Source organism: Engraulis encrasicolus, unplaced genomic scaffold, assembly GCF_034702125.1.
Source record: "Engraulis encrasicolus isolate BLACKSEA-1 unplaced genomic scaffold, IST_EnEncr_1.0 scaffold_25_np1212, whole genome shotgun sequence".
Lineage (NCBI taxonomy): Eukaryota > Metazoa > Chordata > Actinopteri > Clupeiformes > Engraulidae > Engraulis > Engraulis encrasicolus.
Genome location: NW_026945544.1, coordinates 1754932 through 1772264, shown reverse-complemented (window position 1 = coordinate 1772264; position 17333 = coordinate 1754932). Strand labels below are relative to the sequence as shown.

General features: G+C 46.3%; 1 protein-coding gene across 1 annotated transcript in view; it reads right to left on the bottom strand.

The window, feature by feature from the left end:
- Positions 1-17333, bottom strand: part of aftphb (aftiphilin b) — a 34655-nt gene extending 17322 nt beyond the window's left edge. The window contains exons 1-3 of the mRNA XM_063192838.1: positions 17097-17333; positions 7684-9741; positions 231-448 (exon numbers count right to left, since the gene is read on the bottom strand). Coding sequence (XP_063048908.1) covers positions 231-448; positions 7684-9654 — 2189 coding nt within the window. The 5' untranslated portion in view covers positions 9655-9741; positions 17097-17333. The remainder of the gene's footprint in view (positions 1-230; positions 449-7683; positions 9742-17096) is intronic.

Sequence of the window (17333 nt, the reverse complement as noted above, 5' to 3'; positions counted from 1 at the left end):
CTCAATATAAATTGAGTTTGATTTTGTTTTTTCTTAAATCAATTTGACCTTTTTGTCTACTTCGATTTGATCTGCTTTACCCATTTTCTTCAGTATTTAGCCAGTGAGTGTACGCTGTATTTAAAGAGAAAACTAGAAGTGATATACCTGGCAGCAAACTTTGGACTCTGTCTACAAACACACTATTTCTATTACCTAGTGTACGTTCGAACACAAAACTCCAGGCTCACCTGTGAGCAGCAGCAGTAGGGGGCTGGTGGTTCTGCTGGTCTGCTGGGTTTGGGTCTGGGGGTGCCCCTGGTTCTGCAGGCTGCTGCTGCTGTTGCTGGGTCTCCAGGAGGACTTGGAGAGATGGGATCTCCTCCTCAGCCTGCTGCCCCACCTGAGGAGCCTCCACTGGGGCGAAGCTGGCCTGGAACAGCCTCTGGAGCCTGCAGCTCAGAGGGACCTGGGGGAGGAAACAGAAGAGTGATTAAATAAAAGAAAAGATCATATGTTTTCTCTTAAGAGGGAAAATGCTTGGTCACAGTAGTTTTTTTTCCATTTATATCCATATTTTTAAACTCCATTTTATTGTTCTTTGATTTTTCAATATCCATCCTCCTTTGGTCCTCAAGATGTGACGCCTTAAGCTACTCTGAACAAGAAGTGGTGGACGAGGAATCAACAAATAAAAAGAGGGAAAGTATACAGGACAGGGAAAAAGAAAAGAAGAAATGGAGAATTAAGAAACTGTCCCTATGTCTCAATCCACGCACTTATGTCAGTGCACTGACAGTCGGTGCACAGTGCACACAGTTAAAGTATAAGGGAAGGCACTAGTGATGTAAAATTTGGATAGATCACGCATGTATGTAGCACTGCTGAGAGAGACAGTTCAGTGCCAATGTACAGTACAGTGAGAAGGAGGGCATTCTGTCCTAAACAATCCTACAAACAGGAGGCGACGACATGCAGGCAAGTGCATGTAAACTGGACACAAGTTTAATTGGGTCGAAGCCCTCTGCTCGATACAGCCAGCTGGAGCCCGGCTCCCTGTGTAGTGCGTACTGTATTTATAGTGAGGCATTAACAGAGTGACATATTGACCAGTGGGAGTCAACTGGGCTCTCCCCTCTTTACTAAAGCCAATTTAAATCACCGGACACACATAAACATACTGCTGTGCTTAAAGGAAAGGAGGCTTTTGGGATCGAAACTGAAACAATGCTACACAGACAGACTAAAAAAGGACAGATATTAATGCGATATTGGACTAGTATTAGTTAATAAATAATAGTTAGTAAATAAATAATAAGTATTAGTTAATGGACACAACCTCATGCACAATCGAAAGGGAAACACTACTGTATAAGTCTTACACGTTTTACACACACCAATATCTCAGAGGGACATGAAGCATGCTTTCACACAGAATCATAAAGGGTCATTCCATGTCAATTCACACGCCTTCCCCACATGACCCTCGCCGATTTACCCGATATCTCACATGCAGCATATTGGTAAATTATGGGCAAGATTTATCATCCCCTTTTGTTTTCTTACATTACACTGTTGTTGCATTTTTTGACCAGCAGATGGCAGCAGACAAAACATACAAAAACATATACTTTGAAGGCCAAGATTAATATGAAGAACTTTGAAAAACAAAGTTTTTCCAAGCTTGAATGTTTGATACAGTGCTACTGTACATGGGGTTAAAAGGGCGTGCCAGTCATCAAGTGCCCACATGGTTAATTTGAAGCCTGAAGTAGAGGGTACCGTAAGGTAATTTTGTCCCAAAGCCGTTTTTGAGTCCCTCCTACTTTATCTTTCGAAGTCTGAGCGCCCTATATTTTTTGGAATACACTGTACAGTTCCCAAATATGATGGAAAATCAATTACAACTCCCAAAACATACATAGTATCCAAGATCTGGAACCCCAAAATGGCAAGACTCTTCAACACGCGTTTCAGAAATTCAGTTTTTAAGTCTTAATATAGCCAAAAATAATCAAGGCATGCCATTTGTAAGTACATCATCTGGTAGACGGGGTCATATTGAGGGGCCAGGGTGATTTTTAGGCCTGTATCTTCCTTCAAACTGAAACCAGAGGTGTTCAAATCTGCTTGTAAATTTTGTATGCAATTCACAGGCTTGAAAAGTGGGCATGGTACCCCAACTTTGGAGGGCTTCATCTCCGCAACCGTTGGACGTAGGGTGGTAATACTTGGTATTCTTTCAATTGACATCAAAAGGTACCTGTATGTGAGGTATCGGGTAAATCGGAGAGGGTCATGTGGGGAGATTCTAGGGAATCATGTGAATTGACATGGAATGACCCTAAATTATCACAAGGACACAAAGCACAGGGCTATCATCATGTTCATTATTGCCTGTACAATTGCGTTACATTACAACAACACAAATCAACACAAAGGATGCAATGCCTACTCTATCTCAGGGTGGTATGGGAGCAAAAAAGCACCACACACACACAGACACACAGACACACAGACAGTTTTGAATCTGCATGGCCTTGGCCAGTCCTAACATGGGCCCTGGGAAGATTGGGGATCTGGCCATGCTCTGCTGAACATGGGAAGTACGGTGCTGCTGGACTGGGGCCAAGCTCCAAATGAACCCCCCTGCCATGCTGCAGCTAACAGCTATGCTACCGTATGGGGTAAGCTTAGGCCATGTGGCAAAAGTAATTCATCACAATATACAGGAGTTTCCACATGTCACTTGATGGGTTTTTTTTCGGATTGTGATAGCTGTCTAAGACTGGACAAAAAACAGTTATCGAAGGCAAGGACTTGTGTTGTTGCATTAGCATACTGGCTTTATTTGACGAATGTCACTTATCAGCACCATAAGGCACACCATCAGACCACACCATCACAGGTGACATTGGATGTTTAAAAAAAAAAAAGAATACAGTGACATAAGAGTCTGCTGTGTGATAGATAAATATGCTCATGGCTGACACTTCTGACTGGCCTCAGGCCTGAACTTCAAATTATCAGTCTGAAACTGATTAAGTACTAGGCTAGCAGGAAAAGCACTTGTACTGGAGTCTGAAAAACACTTATGAAATCAAGAATATTAGTGTCAACTTCCACTCATTTGAACTGGAATGAATGAAGTGAGTTGACTTGGTTTTTTTTTTTAACTTGTTTTTTTTAACTTTTCATAACTACGTTCAGCCACCAGGGGGCTCTGCAGCTGTGAAGTGATGAACCTGAAACTTCCCCATTAGCTTGCTAGCCATGCACTCAATCAGCATAAGCTAACCGGCTCTTAGAGTCCTCTAAACATATCAATGAAGAGACACTCGACTAGGAGGAGACCACTTTCATCAAAACATTCCTGAGAGGGAGCTCACACACGCTCACACTCACACAAATAGCCGCTCACGCANGCACGCACGCGCACACGCGCACGCACACGCACACGCACACGCACACGCACGCACACACACACACACACACACACACACACACACACACACACACACACACACACACACACACACACACACACACACACACACACACACACACACACACCTTGGCTGCTTGGCCCTTATCTTAATGGAGTTTTAGCACGCTTCATTGAGTACTCTGTGAAGCAATATGGGGAGTTAGTGACAGGAGCTAGTGAAGGAGAAGCCTGAGCCGGAGAGTTTAGTGGGAAGCCAACACGGCAACTACCTTGAAGTGAACAACACCATCGTGGGCATCAGGGTAGATAGACATAAGCAGAGTGCGCAGTGAGCTTAGGGCACCAACCAGTGCTCGGGGCAACAAACACTTTGCCCCCAAAATTGCGGCCTATTGACCTGAGATTGACTAAAAAAAACATCATGAAAAAATATTTAATTACATTACAAAACGTATGTATTACTGGTAGTTAGTAGAATTATTTGTTTATTTGTATTATTATTTAATTATGAAAGGGCATCCTGACCAGTTATGCTTAGGGCCTCCAAAATCTTAGCAGCGGCCCTGGTGGGCATAGTTTATGGGCTGGACCGTCAGTGGGGACATGTTCATACTTTTAGTTTAGTTTAGTTTCATTTATTGGCTTATTTGACAGGGTTGACAGAGTTCCAGAAGGCTACCAGAGTTAGTACAAAGTGAATTTGAATCAATCTTTGGGCATTATTTGAACGTGTACCCACCACTTTTTCACAAATATAACTTTAAAAAATATACTAACTCAGGACAATTTGTCACCACCACTTCCCCAAACAAAAATACCACACCCTTGTACATAGCAGGGTAGCAGAGTAGCCTTTCAGACGCGCCTTTACAGACAGGTTCAGCTGGAAACATGCCTATATGATGGTAGTCATGACGCATAGGCAATATGATGATGGATGTTTGCGTACATCTCTCTCGCCATCTTTCCTTCTCTCCCTCCCTCCCTCCCTCCCTCCCTCGACCCCCCTCCCGCTCCCACTCTCTTTTCCCTCTCAGGTTGAAACTAGGTCAAAGTGGGTTGGTCACAATGTTTTCCACTGCTGGGACTTCTGAGCCGTGAAAGCAAACTGGAGTCAAAATATTTCATTCAAGCTTTATGAGCTCACTGAACTGGTCCCAATTGTTTCACTAAATGTTTTAAAACACTGTAATCTTTGTGGAGAAGAGTGTTTCCTTATGTGTGTGTGTGTGTGTGTGTGTGTGTGTGTGTGTGTGTGTGTGTGTGTGTGTGTGTGTGTGTGTGTGTGTGTGTGTGTGTGTGTGTGTGTGTGTGTGTGTGTGTGCGTGCACAGTTCATTGGCATGGTGGAATTGTGCATCTGCAAAACAACGCTACACTCCCTGGCCATCTACACTGGCAGCAGTGCTTCCCTCTCTCCTCTCCTCTCCTCTCCTCTCCTCTCCTCTCCTCTCCTCTCCTCTCCTCTCCTCTCCTCCCCTCTCCTCCCCTCTCCTCTCCTCCCCTCCCCTCTCCTCTCCTCCCCTCCCCTCTCCTCTAACCTCACTTGCCAGCTGGTATGTTTTGCCTTCGTCTTTAAGATACCTCCAAACTGCCACCAAACCCTAGTCTCCACTATTCTTCTCTGCCATGCTACGTCACATTTCTCTTTGCATTTTGTGGTGCTGGCAGTCAGATGCTTTCGTTTCCTTCTTCCAATGTATAAACTACATGAAAGCATCACACAGCTGACTTTGATATTGTCTTAGTTTCACCGTATGCATACCATGCTTTGCCAGTACTGAACATCCAGCCTTTACCTCTGCAATTTCTGTTTCTGTTTCTGCTGTAGGATGGAGTCCTCCACTCAATGCCGTGGTCCAGCTCTGCGGGCTTGTTCACTCACACAATAATGTGCATGTGCAGAGTAGCCATGGGGAGGACTTCTCTCGCTCACACAAAGTCTGTGTCTGTATATCTATTACACACCGTTTTATTTCGCCTCCGCCTCTCCTGTTGACCCTGGCTTTACCATTGAGCTAATTTTAATATTTTACCCTCCTTTGAGGTGTGTGTGTGTTTGTGACGTGCGAAGAGGTTGAGGGGGAGAGGAGGAGGAAGAGGTCGAGGGGAGGATGACCTTGGAGCTGTCCTCTACCTCGCCTCAGTGGCTTGGTCCTTAGTGTGTGTGTGTGTGTGTGTGTGTGTGTGTGTGTGTGTGTGTGTGTGTGTGTGTGTGTGTGTGTGTGTGTGTGTGTGTGTGTGTGTGTGTGTGTGTGTGTGTGATAAAGAGTGTGTGATAAGAGGTGGAGGAGAAAGGAGTGCAGGGGTGTGTTGCTGCCTGTCTGTGATAAGGGCTGCGTGCATTGTTGCAGCTTTGCACAGGATGGAGCTGTTCTGACCTGCGTATCTGTCTCCTGTGTGTGCCACCAGGCTTGTGTTTCTGGGCACACAGAGCAGAAGTGTTGTGTGGGCCTTACCACAAACACACACGTGCATAAACCCACACACACATGCATAAACACACACACACACACACACATGCATAAACACACACACACACACACACACACATGCATAAACACACACACACACACATGCATAAACACACACACACACACATGCATAAACACACACACACACACACACACACACACACACACACACACACACACACACACACACACACACACACACACACACACACACACACACACACACACACCTTGTGTGGTTTGCTAACTCATCAGTCAGGTCCTGTTGGCACAGATTTGCTCACATTCTTTGTAATATAAATATCAATATCTATGCTAATGAGTGAGCACTAGGGAGTGAGCAAAAGTGCTGCAAATGTGCTGATATGTTGCTGTACACATTTCTGTTGTCCTTCTATCCACCTATTCATAAACACAATTTCATCCAAAAGACTTTCCTTCTTTTTAGACTTAGAGGGCTGACTTAACCAAAATGCAACTGAAGCAAGTTTGCACCATGCATCGACAACTTTTCCTCTGCTACACAAACGCGTTCTGAAGACACAACGCCAAAGCGTGTCTTGTAACTGAGGAGGCCAGAAGGCCAAAACGTGCCCACGACGCAGAATAAAAATTGTGTGATGTGAGCTTTTCCCCTTATCCTTCTGTCCACCAGGCCTGCTATCTGACTCCATGTCATTGCTAAGATTAGAAAAATCTGGATCGCCAATCAAGTGTAAGTAAAAAAAACTGCACATTCCTGCTGCTCAGGAGTTTTTTTTCCTTTTTTTATGCACTGTTAACTGTCCAGCCTGAGCAGTTCCCACAGTCCAGTGTGATGTAGCAAAAACAGCATACAGAGTATGCAGAGGCTCCAAGTAGCACAAGCAACAATGGTGCAGCAGTGAGGAGTGGTGGCTGCTTACCGTCCCTTTGAGGCACTGAGCCAGTCTGCTGTTTAAGTGTCCACTGGAGTGCCAACTTGTGAAACGAGCTTAAGCTTGAAAAACAGCTGATGTTTAGTTTGACAGTACTGTAAATGCAGACTGGTTAAGTCAGCAAACCAAATCATTGAAGCTTTCGTCAGCTTGCTGAAAAACTCCCATAGATTTTACTTTTCTGTGCAATGGCAGTGTGCTGCATGAGTAATCTTATGCCTCTTATGATATGCCAGTCTTGTTATCCTCTGTTCAGACCCCTTGATTATCAGTTACATGAACCTTGGTGTCATAATATTGTAATAATATGATCAGTGTTTGTCAAACTTTTTCAGACCTTTTTTCAGGGACCACCTGTCAACTGAATTAAGGGGCTTTGACACGTTTTTGACACGGCTGTTCAAATTCAAATCTATCCAGATCACTGGTTTAAAATAAATAAAAATGACATACCCGTCTTATTGTAGTGCAATAACAAGTTTAGATATCTTGTAATAATGTTCAATGTAATATAATGCAATGTAATAATGCAATCTTAAATGCCAAGTACAATTGTCATGCCACTTGAGGTATTTCACAGACCACTAGTACCACCTTCATCCAGTGTCCTACAATTGGGGGGAGTAACTTTTTCATACATTACATGTTAGTACCACCTAAAGTGGTCGTTTTTTCTCTTTGAAGGATTTTCTCTTCTATAATTCTCTTTCTTTCTCTTCCAATTTTTCACTTCATTGTTCTACTACTGAATCGTTTCTGTTTAAACATGATTTTCATGCCGTGTTGATTCCGCATGCATCAACAATAGTTCATGATGATTATGATAATGAGCGTAACCGCGCACGTGTGTGTGTGTGTGTTCTTACCGTCAGGCTCTCCCTCCTGCTGGTGTGTGGGCTGGCATAGATGGGTGGTGTGGCTGTCGCTACATCCTGCCACTGGGCATCCTCCCCCTCCTCATCCTCCTCCTTCCCCACTTGGGTCTGCTGTTCATCCCCAAACGCTGCCCAGTTCTCCGCCCCTCCGCCTCCTCCGCTCGCCTGCCCTCCCAACACCTCCCCAGCTACCCCTTCCGGCTCCCCAAAGGCAGCCCAGTCCTCCCCGTCATCCACCTCTCCCCCTACAGGCACGGACTGGAAGTCTGCAAAGCTGTCACTGACGGGGAGCTGGCTTAACTGTTGCTCCTGCTCCTCCACCACCTCCATCTCGGGACAGGAGCCTCCAACCCCCTCCCCTTCAGCTTCCACCTCCCCACTCTCCAGCGAGGATGCACCTCCACCAGGGAGGCTCTGGTCCCCAGCGGAGGACTCTGATGCAGCGTTACAGGGAGCAGTGGAGGAGGAGGAGGAGGAGGAAGGGGGGAACTGGACAGGGAAGCGGGTACAGCCTCCTCCGTCCGCCTCCTCCTGCTCCTCCTCCTCTTTCTCCTCACGTGTGCAGCATTTAGTCTGACTGAAGTCGGCAAAGCCCTGAGCGGAGAGCGCTTCCGCCTCCCCGAAACCGCCGAAATCATCATCTTCATCTTCATCATCACCATCACCGTGATCGTCAGGAGGCACAATGCTGGGTCCCTCAGAGGTGGCAGTGACAGCAGAGGAGCAGGAGAAAGGAGGAGCTTCTGTGCTACCAAAGTGCCCAAAGTCTCCAAAGTCGTCGCTCGGGGACACCACGTCACAGAAGGAGGCAAAGTCGTCACTCTCGGAGGTCTGCGTTGGACCCGAGGGCGTCGGCAGATCCGCATGATCTTCCTCCTCCTCCTCCTCCTTCTCCACCACCTCGTCATCCTCGTTCTCAGCTGGACGGATGTCCTCATCGCATCGGGAGCCCTGATGGTGATCAGAAACCGTCCCTTCCTGACTGGTGCTACTACTATTAAACAGGGTGACCGGTCTCTCAATGCCCCCTTGAGTCGTCACTGAGGCCTCTGTGTGGAGCGTTGAGTCTGAGAGGCTTTGTGGGTGTTGTACGGGCGTCTCCTGGTCTCTGGTCTCTGAGTCCTCGTCCAGAGACAGCACCTCTTGTTCCTCTGCAGACGAGACCTCATCTCCATCTCCATCTCCGTGTCTATCTCCATCTCTTCTCGTCTCCTTAGTGTGCGAGTGGAGGACGGTGCTGCCGTTGGATAAGCCATTGAACCCTGGAGGCCCTGAGGTGACGTTGATGTTGCTACTGCTGTTGATGTTGTTGTGCTGGCTTGTTGCGTCATAGTACTCGGTCTCTGTCTCCGTCTCTGCGTCTTCTTCGGACCGGCGCTGCACACAGGGAGAGTTGTAGCTGGAGCTGGAGGGTGAGCTCAAGGCAGAGGTGGTGGGGGGCGATAGGGAGTCCACCGAGGCGTCCTGGGCGTGTGACGGTGTCTCAGGAAAGCCGTTCACGAGGGATGCCAGGACGCCGACACCCCCGTTATTGTGGGCGCTACTTAGAGTCACTGTTGTACCGGTACTTCCACAGGCCTCAGATTTTGTGGATATTGTGGGGCCTCCCTCGTGTTCAGCCTGGGCCAGGTCATCTATCTGCTGGGAAGGGTCACTAGCGCTAGTGCTACTACCTGGGGCCCGGCCAACCAGCGAGCTCTTCTGGGAGCCTGGAGCTGCCGACGCCGGGCCAATGGGGAGCTCCGGCGGGGCGGTGTCGCAGGCGTGCGATTGGTGGGAGGCCACGGCTGGGGGCGTGGTGTCCATGTCGGAGAAGCTGAAGCTGGCCGCCATGGCTCCTGGTCCGTGGCCGAAGCCCCCAAACTCTCCGAACTCCCCAAACTCGTCATCCTCGTCCTCAGCGCCCCCGTCGTCCAGGGGGGGCGGAGAGGAGGAGTAGAGACGCAGCACGTCAGGCTCCATGGTACCCCCCTGCTGCTGCTCCTGGAACTGCTCCTGCTCACACCAGCACTAGCACCACCATCACCGGCAGCCCTCATGCACTCATACCTGGGGGAGGGGAGAGAGGGGAACATCAGGGCATGTGATCAACTTACGTGCTTCAATTCAAGTACTGCATAAAAAAAATCACAAGCACCGCTGGACAAGGTAACAGAGGGAGAGAGAAGTATCAGGGCCATCATTTTCTGTGCTTTAATTCAGGTGGTGAATAATCACAGGTACAGCACTGCCATACCAAGCCAAAGGCGGTAAACGGTTATATTTTTACATTATATTTTTTAACTGTATATCTTATTCGTCACATGATTTAGTATAGAACGGGAAATTGACTCCATAAGTTTACCTTTGTATTATTACTAAACTTCTTGCATCTTGTTATTGGAGACAGTGAAAGAGTGAAAAAGGACAGGTATACTGCAAGTGTACTCATTATATTTTGATGCTTAAATTTGTTTTTGTTTTTTTTTAAATCTGCATGCATTTGATCACTGATGGTCAAATCAGCAATGAACCATTTTGTAGTCACAAGCAAAAAGCTTCTTCTCCACCTCTGGTCTGTCCTTTGAACAATGTGTTTTGCCTTGCTGCTACTTTGTGTATCATTTGTATGCCTCAGTGCTAATCAACACACTAAAGATGTGTGTGTGGGGGGGGGGGACATAGCATCTGAGGTCACCACTGAAGCGTCCTTGGATAGATATCATATTACAAGTAGCCATTAATGAAGGTTCAGCAAATATTACGTCAGCTGAATGACGATGATAAGATCACATAAACCACATACTTCACACTCTTACACAGAAATGTATGGTGTTTATTTGAGAGATGAATAACTGTGATATGCGGTGCCTAGTCCCTGGAGTGACAATAGAGTCTGGTGATCACACCATGATCATGACACTGCACTTCTGCAGAAAAAAGGAAGTGGCACAAACTGACATACAAAGCAGTGACCCACACACGCACTGATAGAGGAAATTGGTCAATATAATCCTCTCTCTCTCTCTCTCTCTCTCTCTCTCTCTCTCTCTCTCTCTCTCTCTCTCTCTGTCTCTCTCTCTCTCTCTCTCTCTCTCTCTCTCTCTCTCTCTCTCTTCTCTCTCTCTCTCTCTCTCTCTCTCTCTCTCTCTCTCTCTCTCTCTCTCTCTCTCACCTTTACTTCAAAAGATATGTTAGTGACAACGCCTGGACTCTGCCCGGATCTCATGACAGGCACGCCGAGACGTCTTTTAATCAGGTTTGTTATGGAGGTCAGGGCTGTATACACCAACCTGACATATGGAAAATACATTTGTTCAACTTAAGTCTGGAAAAAAATAGGCTATGTGGTAATATAACCTAGTTTTTTTTTAACCCCATCACAATTCTTGGTGACACTGACCAAAAAATGAACCAGCACCTCAGAATAGTCTGTTTTTGCATCTACAAGTACTTCGATGGTCACATTTTTAAAAAAATGAAATTAAGTCTTCGTATGGCTTTGAAGCCAATAATTCTTTGCTTTGCAAAAGAGAAGCAGCACAGAGAAAACCCTGCAGGAGTGCAGGAAATAAGTCCATGCCTGAAATCAACAACATGTTTAAAAGATATTATGACTAGCGGATCTACTAGCAGATGTTAGGCGTACCCTTCTGTCCTGTGTCTGACTGCAGGCACTTGTGCCGGAGATCTTGCAGCCATGTGGAGTGCAGATCATGCTTGGGGAGTGGGGATGTGTCGTGTGGGCTGCAGTGCATCAGTATCATGCTTGGGTTGGGCGTGGAGCTGCCTGTGTGTATGTCACAGTGTGTGTGTGTGTGTGTGTGTGTGTGTGTGTGTGTGTGTGTGTGTGTGTGTGTGTGTATGACGTCTGGCCTCTGTCCAGTGGCTCATATCCATCATCTGTCCAGCAGAGCCTCCCCCACACCCATTCCATTCAGCACAGTAAATACTGTACATCCTCAGCCATGTGTGAGCATACAAACACGCGTACGTACGTATGTAGTACACACACACACACACACACACACACACACACACACACACACACACACACACACACACACACACACACACACACACACACACACACACACACACACACACACACACACACACACACACACACACAAAGGACCAAGCCACTGAGGCGGGGTAGAGGACAGCTCCAAGGTCATCCTCGACCTCTTCCTCCTCCTCTCCCCCTCAACCTCTTCCTCCTCCTCTCCCCCACCTCCTCTCATCCTCCTCCTCCCCACTGCATAGCCAGAGCGGTTGGATCTAGACCACAGCATGCTTGCTGTGTGTGCATCCTCATCCCAGCCTCAACATGCTCTGCTGTGGTCAAGACCAACTCCACTGGGAAGAGCTAAGCTTAAGGCCCGAAGGATCTACTCAGCACTCCGATATGTAGGCTAATTAGCCTGCCTGGCACATTCACATTCACAAACCACATGCACTGAATACAAGTGAAATATCTCTAACCAAACTTATTTTAAGAATCCAAATGAACTGCTCATAATAAATGTTGATGATTTTGGAGGGTTATGCGTTATGCCAAGGACATTTTTGGAGGGAGACGGTCATGCACACTTGACTTGCACAGATGCAGCACTCTTGTTATTACAGAATACAGAAGGGAAACATGCCAGTTCTTGGTATTTCTGTGTTCACAATAATGGGGACAACTCCTTTCCTGTGTGTCGAAATTAAGTGTCCTGAGAATTCAATTTCGCACACCGATTTAGTTCCTGCTCTTAAAGGCTTAGAGGCTACCTCACATTGGTTGAAAACGTTGAGCAGAAGCACAGTGTAATTGAAGTGTACTACGATATAGCAAAAATGGTTCTACAAACTTTTATTTAAGACTTATGATTGCATGACATCAATTGGGTAGACTTACCCATGAAGCAAGAATTGCCCTGAAAACATGCCATAAGAATGCCATTAAGATTGATAAAGAATGAGATCAACAACACAAGATTCCAAATACGCCATTGTACTGTACATTCTCTTTACAATCACTGTTGTTATTATGAGAAGCAAGGCAAGGGAAATGGAATGTTGCCATGCCTTCAGCAAACAAGCCGACCCTGATGAATCATTTAGAACAGAGGTTCTCAACCTTATTTTTGAACAAACGCCCCCTTGACCTCACCATAAGCTTGCCAATACCCCCTTGACCTCATCATAACCCTGCCATCACTCCCAGTCCCAACCCCCCCTTAGTATTAAAAAATAAAATCCACTAATGCCCTCCACTTGCAACTGAGCGCCTCCATCTCAGCTGCCCCCTTCTCAACGCCCCCCAAAGACTCCCTATAGAGCCCCTGTTGAAAAACACGAATTTAGAATTTTTGTTCTCCAAAACATTCCTTTTAGAGCCCTATGACAGTAGTCGCCTAAATGGAGATTAGGAAGGAACATATACTAGCTCCCTAAGAGCTTAGGTGTCCAAGCTTAACAGGCTGGCAATGGCCCTTATAATGCTAGTGAGGCTTCTGCAGGGCAGAGAGCAGGCAGCCTAATCAGGTGAGGGGGAAATAAGGTCACCCCAAATCAATAACAGATCTGCTGATATGGGTGTTTGTCGAGGGTTTCCCCAAGGAGTTTGCAGTTAAGGCGGCCACCTTGACAAAAAAAAGCAAAAAAACCTCCACCTAGGTCTTTGACTAGGTCCTCATAATATATAAGATTTTGTATTGCAAATGCAATTTCTTTAGTGACTTTATAACTAATGTACAGTATTTATAAGCAATTTGTTTTGGGGGTAGAAATCTCAAGACATTCAAATGTCTCTGATATTGGCAACCCCCCACCCACCTTTAGTAACAAATGTTCTTCGGGAAACACACATTGTCTGCTACTTTTCTTTATGCTACACTCTCTCCGTTTTTTGGGTTTTCCCACCCCTAAGCACAGTGAGAGAATGTCTGTGGTTCCTCTTGTACTGAGGGGAATTAGCCAAACTTGCCTTTCACTGCATCAGTACAGTGTTAGTAGAGTAAAAAGAAACAGGACTTGTCACAGGCTCTGCCTAGATTACATTTCCTATTAGTGTGTGCAAAATCCAACGCTTGGAGAGCTCTGCCTCACACTGATGGGAAGCGACGACATCAAAGGCTCAGGAAGCAAGCATCAGTGCACAGACACACCAGGACTCACACTCTCTCAACACACACTCACGCACGCGCACACACACGAACACACACGAACACACGCACGCACGCACGCACGCACGCATACTCTCTCCCCCACTTTCTCTCTGGCTGTCTTCCTTTTCCATTTTGTCTCCGTTTCTCTGGGCTGTCTCCCTCACACCCACAATGTCTCTTTCCGATCATCCATCTTGTGATTTGTCTGTTTTCTTTCTTTCTTTTCTCTACACAGTCAGACTCTCCGGCTCTCTGCAGTCATCTAAGCTAGCAGCACGCTTCAGTTTTCGGGTTTCATCAGACAGCCACTGTGTGTCTCTTCCCGACATCTCAATCTGGGCGACATCCTGACTGCTACTTAGAAAAGAGCGTTTGGGAAAAAAGGGCAGAACACAAGCACTGCTGACATGTTACCACTGAGCTTTTGCCCTTTGGAAAGCACCAGAGACTTGTCTTGGGCACCCCAAGAGACAAGGTTCACCCTTCCTGACAATCCAGACAAACAGTATTCTTCTTCCAGACTACTTATTCTAATATGCTTCCTGGCTGCAATTATTGTTAACATTATGGTTTTAATGTTTAAGTATAATCTAAATAATAAATAATAATAAATGAAAACACATATTAAGATTAAACACAATATCATTATCAAGTTAGCATGAGCTCAGATGTCAGTCATGTATACAAAAGGATTAAAATGGACATAATGCAGTGAATTTTCTGTGGAGTGACTTCATTTTCCTGCAGTGTGACATACGTACCTATGCAATGCATTGATGCAGGACACACTTTCCCAAAAATGGCAAAACTTAGGCGAAATTCCACGGACCACTAAGTGCTTTATTTTTTTTCCAATTTTTTCCATCAATTTTTTCAGGAATTGGAATTACTTCTTTTTTTAATTGTGTTACGCCCTTAAACGTCAACCACCCACGTACACCATGCTACATAGGAACTTTCTGCAAGTTGGGAAAAAGGGGCAACAACAATGCTGCTGAGATGTTTTCAGCTGAGTGTCCCTACCCTCTGACACGGTCAATAACTACTGACCTCACAGAACAGGGAACTTTGCACTCCAGGCACCCGTGAAAGCAAAGACAGTGGAGGATAGCCGTCAGACTCAGTACACACAACTAGCTACTGGGAACAACACAGGCATCCAGACCTGCCTGGAGAGAGAGAGAGTGAGAGAGTGAGAGAGTGAGAGACAGTGAGAGAGTGAGAGAGACAGACAGACAGACAGACAGACAGACAGACAGACAGACAGAGAGAGAGATGGAGATGGTGACTAATTGGTGGCCCCTGAAAGGATGCAGTTATTGGGGTCTCCTGTCAATCTGTATGACACCCCCCCGCCACCCCACAAAATAGTTTGCTTTTTAATCGTGCCCCATCATGATTATTGCCTAACCCCTTTATGAGTGGCGATGGAGGCACATGCATACCGGTACTAACACACATGCCAACAGCCATGCATACTCAGTCCTACAAACACTCACACTTACATGCACACACAGACGCTACAGACTCCCTCCTGATATAGCTTCTATTAGTCAGGCTGGCAGGGCACTTCTGACTCCTGAGACCCAAGGCCAGGCCAGGCAGCCTCCGCTCAGAGTCAGACGGTGTGACGCAACACTGCTCAGCACGGTGAAACCCAGCCGGGCACCCTATCCTGATGCCTTTGTGTTTCTAAGGCAAAGCACTGATGCCTTTGACACGTGTACGCGCGCACACACGCACGCACACACACACACACACACACGCACACGCACACACAGTCACGCACACACGCTCTATTAGGACAAACTTTGTGAGCTTGTGTACTAAAAACATCTCTCTCACTGGGATGATGGCGCTTCTGTTCACTTTTTTTTAGCACCTGGACCTGTCTCCACAGAGAGATGAATGAGAATAAGATGACTTTCCAAAGAGGTTGGCTGGCTGCTTGCTGACTGGCTGGCATAAAAGGGTAAATAATCAGATGACTGGTCGGCCGCAGTGGAGTGTCCTCCTGATCAAGAGCGCGGTGGAGACTGTTGTAATCCGAGCACTAGCCCGGGAGTATCAGTTGCCTGCCACTGCGGCTTTCTTTTCTTTTCTTTTCTTTTTAAAAGGGCAGAGCATGTTTTCTGTTTAGTAGTTTGTTTCTTGAATTGATGCAGCTCATTCCCAAATATTGTTTTTCCCCACATCACCAACACCATCAATGTGTAAGTATTTATTATGAGCTAGGGATTAACACTTTTCATACATGACAACTGGTGGATCTTCCCCATAGATGCCATTCGTAGACATCATTGTGACTGGGCAGCATGCATTTTGAAAATAAGTGACTAAAATTACATACTGGACCTTTAACTGTGACAGCATAAGAACACCGCCAACAAGCGTCTATGAGACCATGTGGACCGACTGGCTGTGTTTATGAATGGTCTGGTTTGCTTAACATGGAAACAAGAAGTCATATTTTGTGGCTACAAGAAAGTAGAATGTGTTTTCAGGATTGCATAGATCTACAAGCTATTGTTTCCCCCCAGTATTTCCCTGCGCAGGGGTAGATGGCATTGCAATAAACACACTGACATGCCATGAAGTATGACAGCTTCGTTTGCGTCATTCTGCAAAAAAATACCTGCACATTTGTATAACTCTCTACAAAGCCAGTGGTGAACCAACCAGGTCCCACTAAAGTCAATGTTGGATACCAAAACACATCATTTGCATTCATATGTCGACTAGGGTAATCCTTCATTCGTTGTGCAAGAAGAGTAGTGGGTTGGTGAAATGAGGAGGAAGCACTCAAGTTTTGTTTTTTGAACACAAAAGTAATTTTCCAATATCCGTATCTGGGTGAGGCAACACATTAATTTATTTACTGCCATATTTATGACTTTGAATGACGCGCGTGAGCAGCGACATAGATGACAGGTGAAGTACTAGAACTAGACTTCAGGTGTGCCAACACACCTTTGTTGCTGTTCTGACGCCGACTTGTGAAACTGTGCTTTGGCTGTGGGCGCGCTGGCTTCCGTGATGCATGACTTACCCGGCTAAAGCAAGTGAAAAACACATTAACTTCCCTACCAGACAGTGCTGACTTGCTTCCTCTCGTCTATACAAAAACAGCTAACTTTATAACCTGCTAATAACTCATTAACCCGCCTGGTCCACCTCACGTCCCACTTCTAAGTGGTGGACTGTTGCCAAGGAAGATGGTCAATGCTATGTTGTTAGAAACTAGCTAGCAATCCGCTGCCATGACATTACCTGTATTAGCCAGTGATGTCCATGCTCCCGATGCCAGCGGCATTCCTGATACCGACGGCAGAAAATTGGAGAAGAGCAGGTCCTCTAATCCCTAGAGACGGCCCTTTGCAAAGACGGCTAAAATAGCCCCACTGACGTTCTGGCGGTCCTCCCCAGCCTCTCTGAAGTGGTGTCCCTACCCAGCATGCAAGGTTTCTTGTCAACTCAAAGCGAATGGAAAGGGGCTGTCCCTTTACG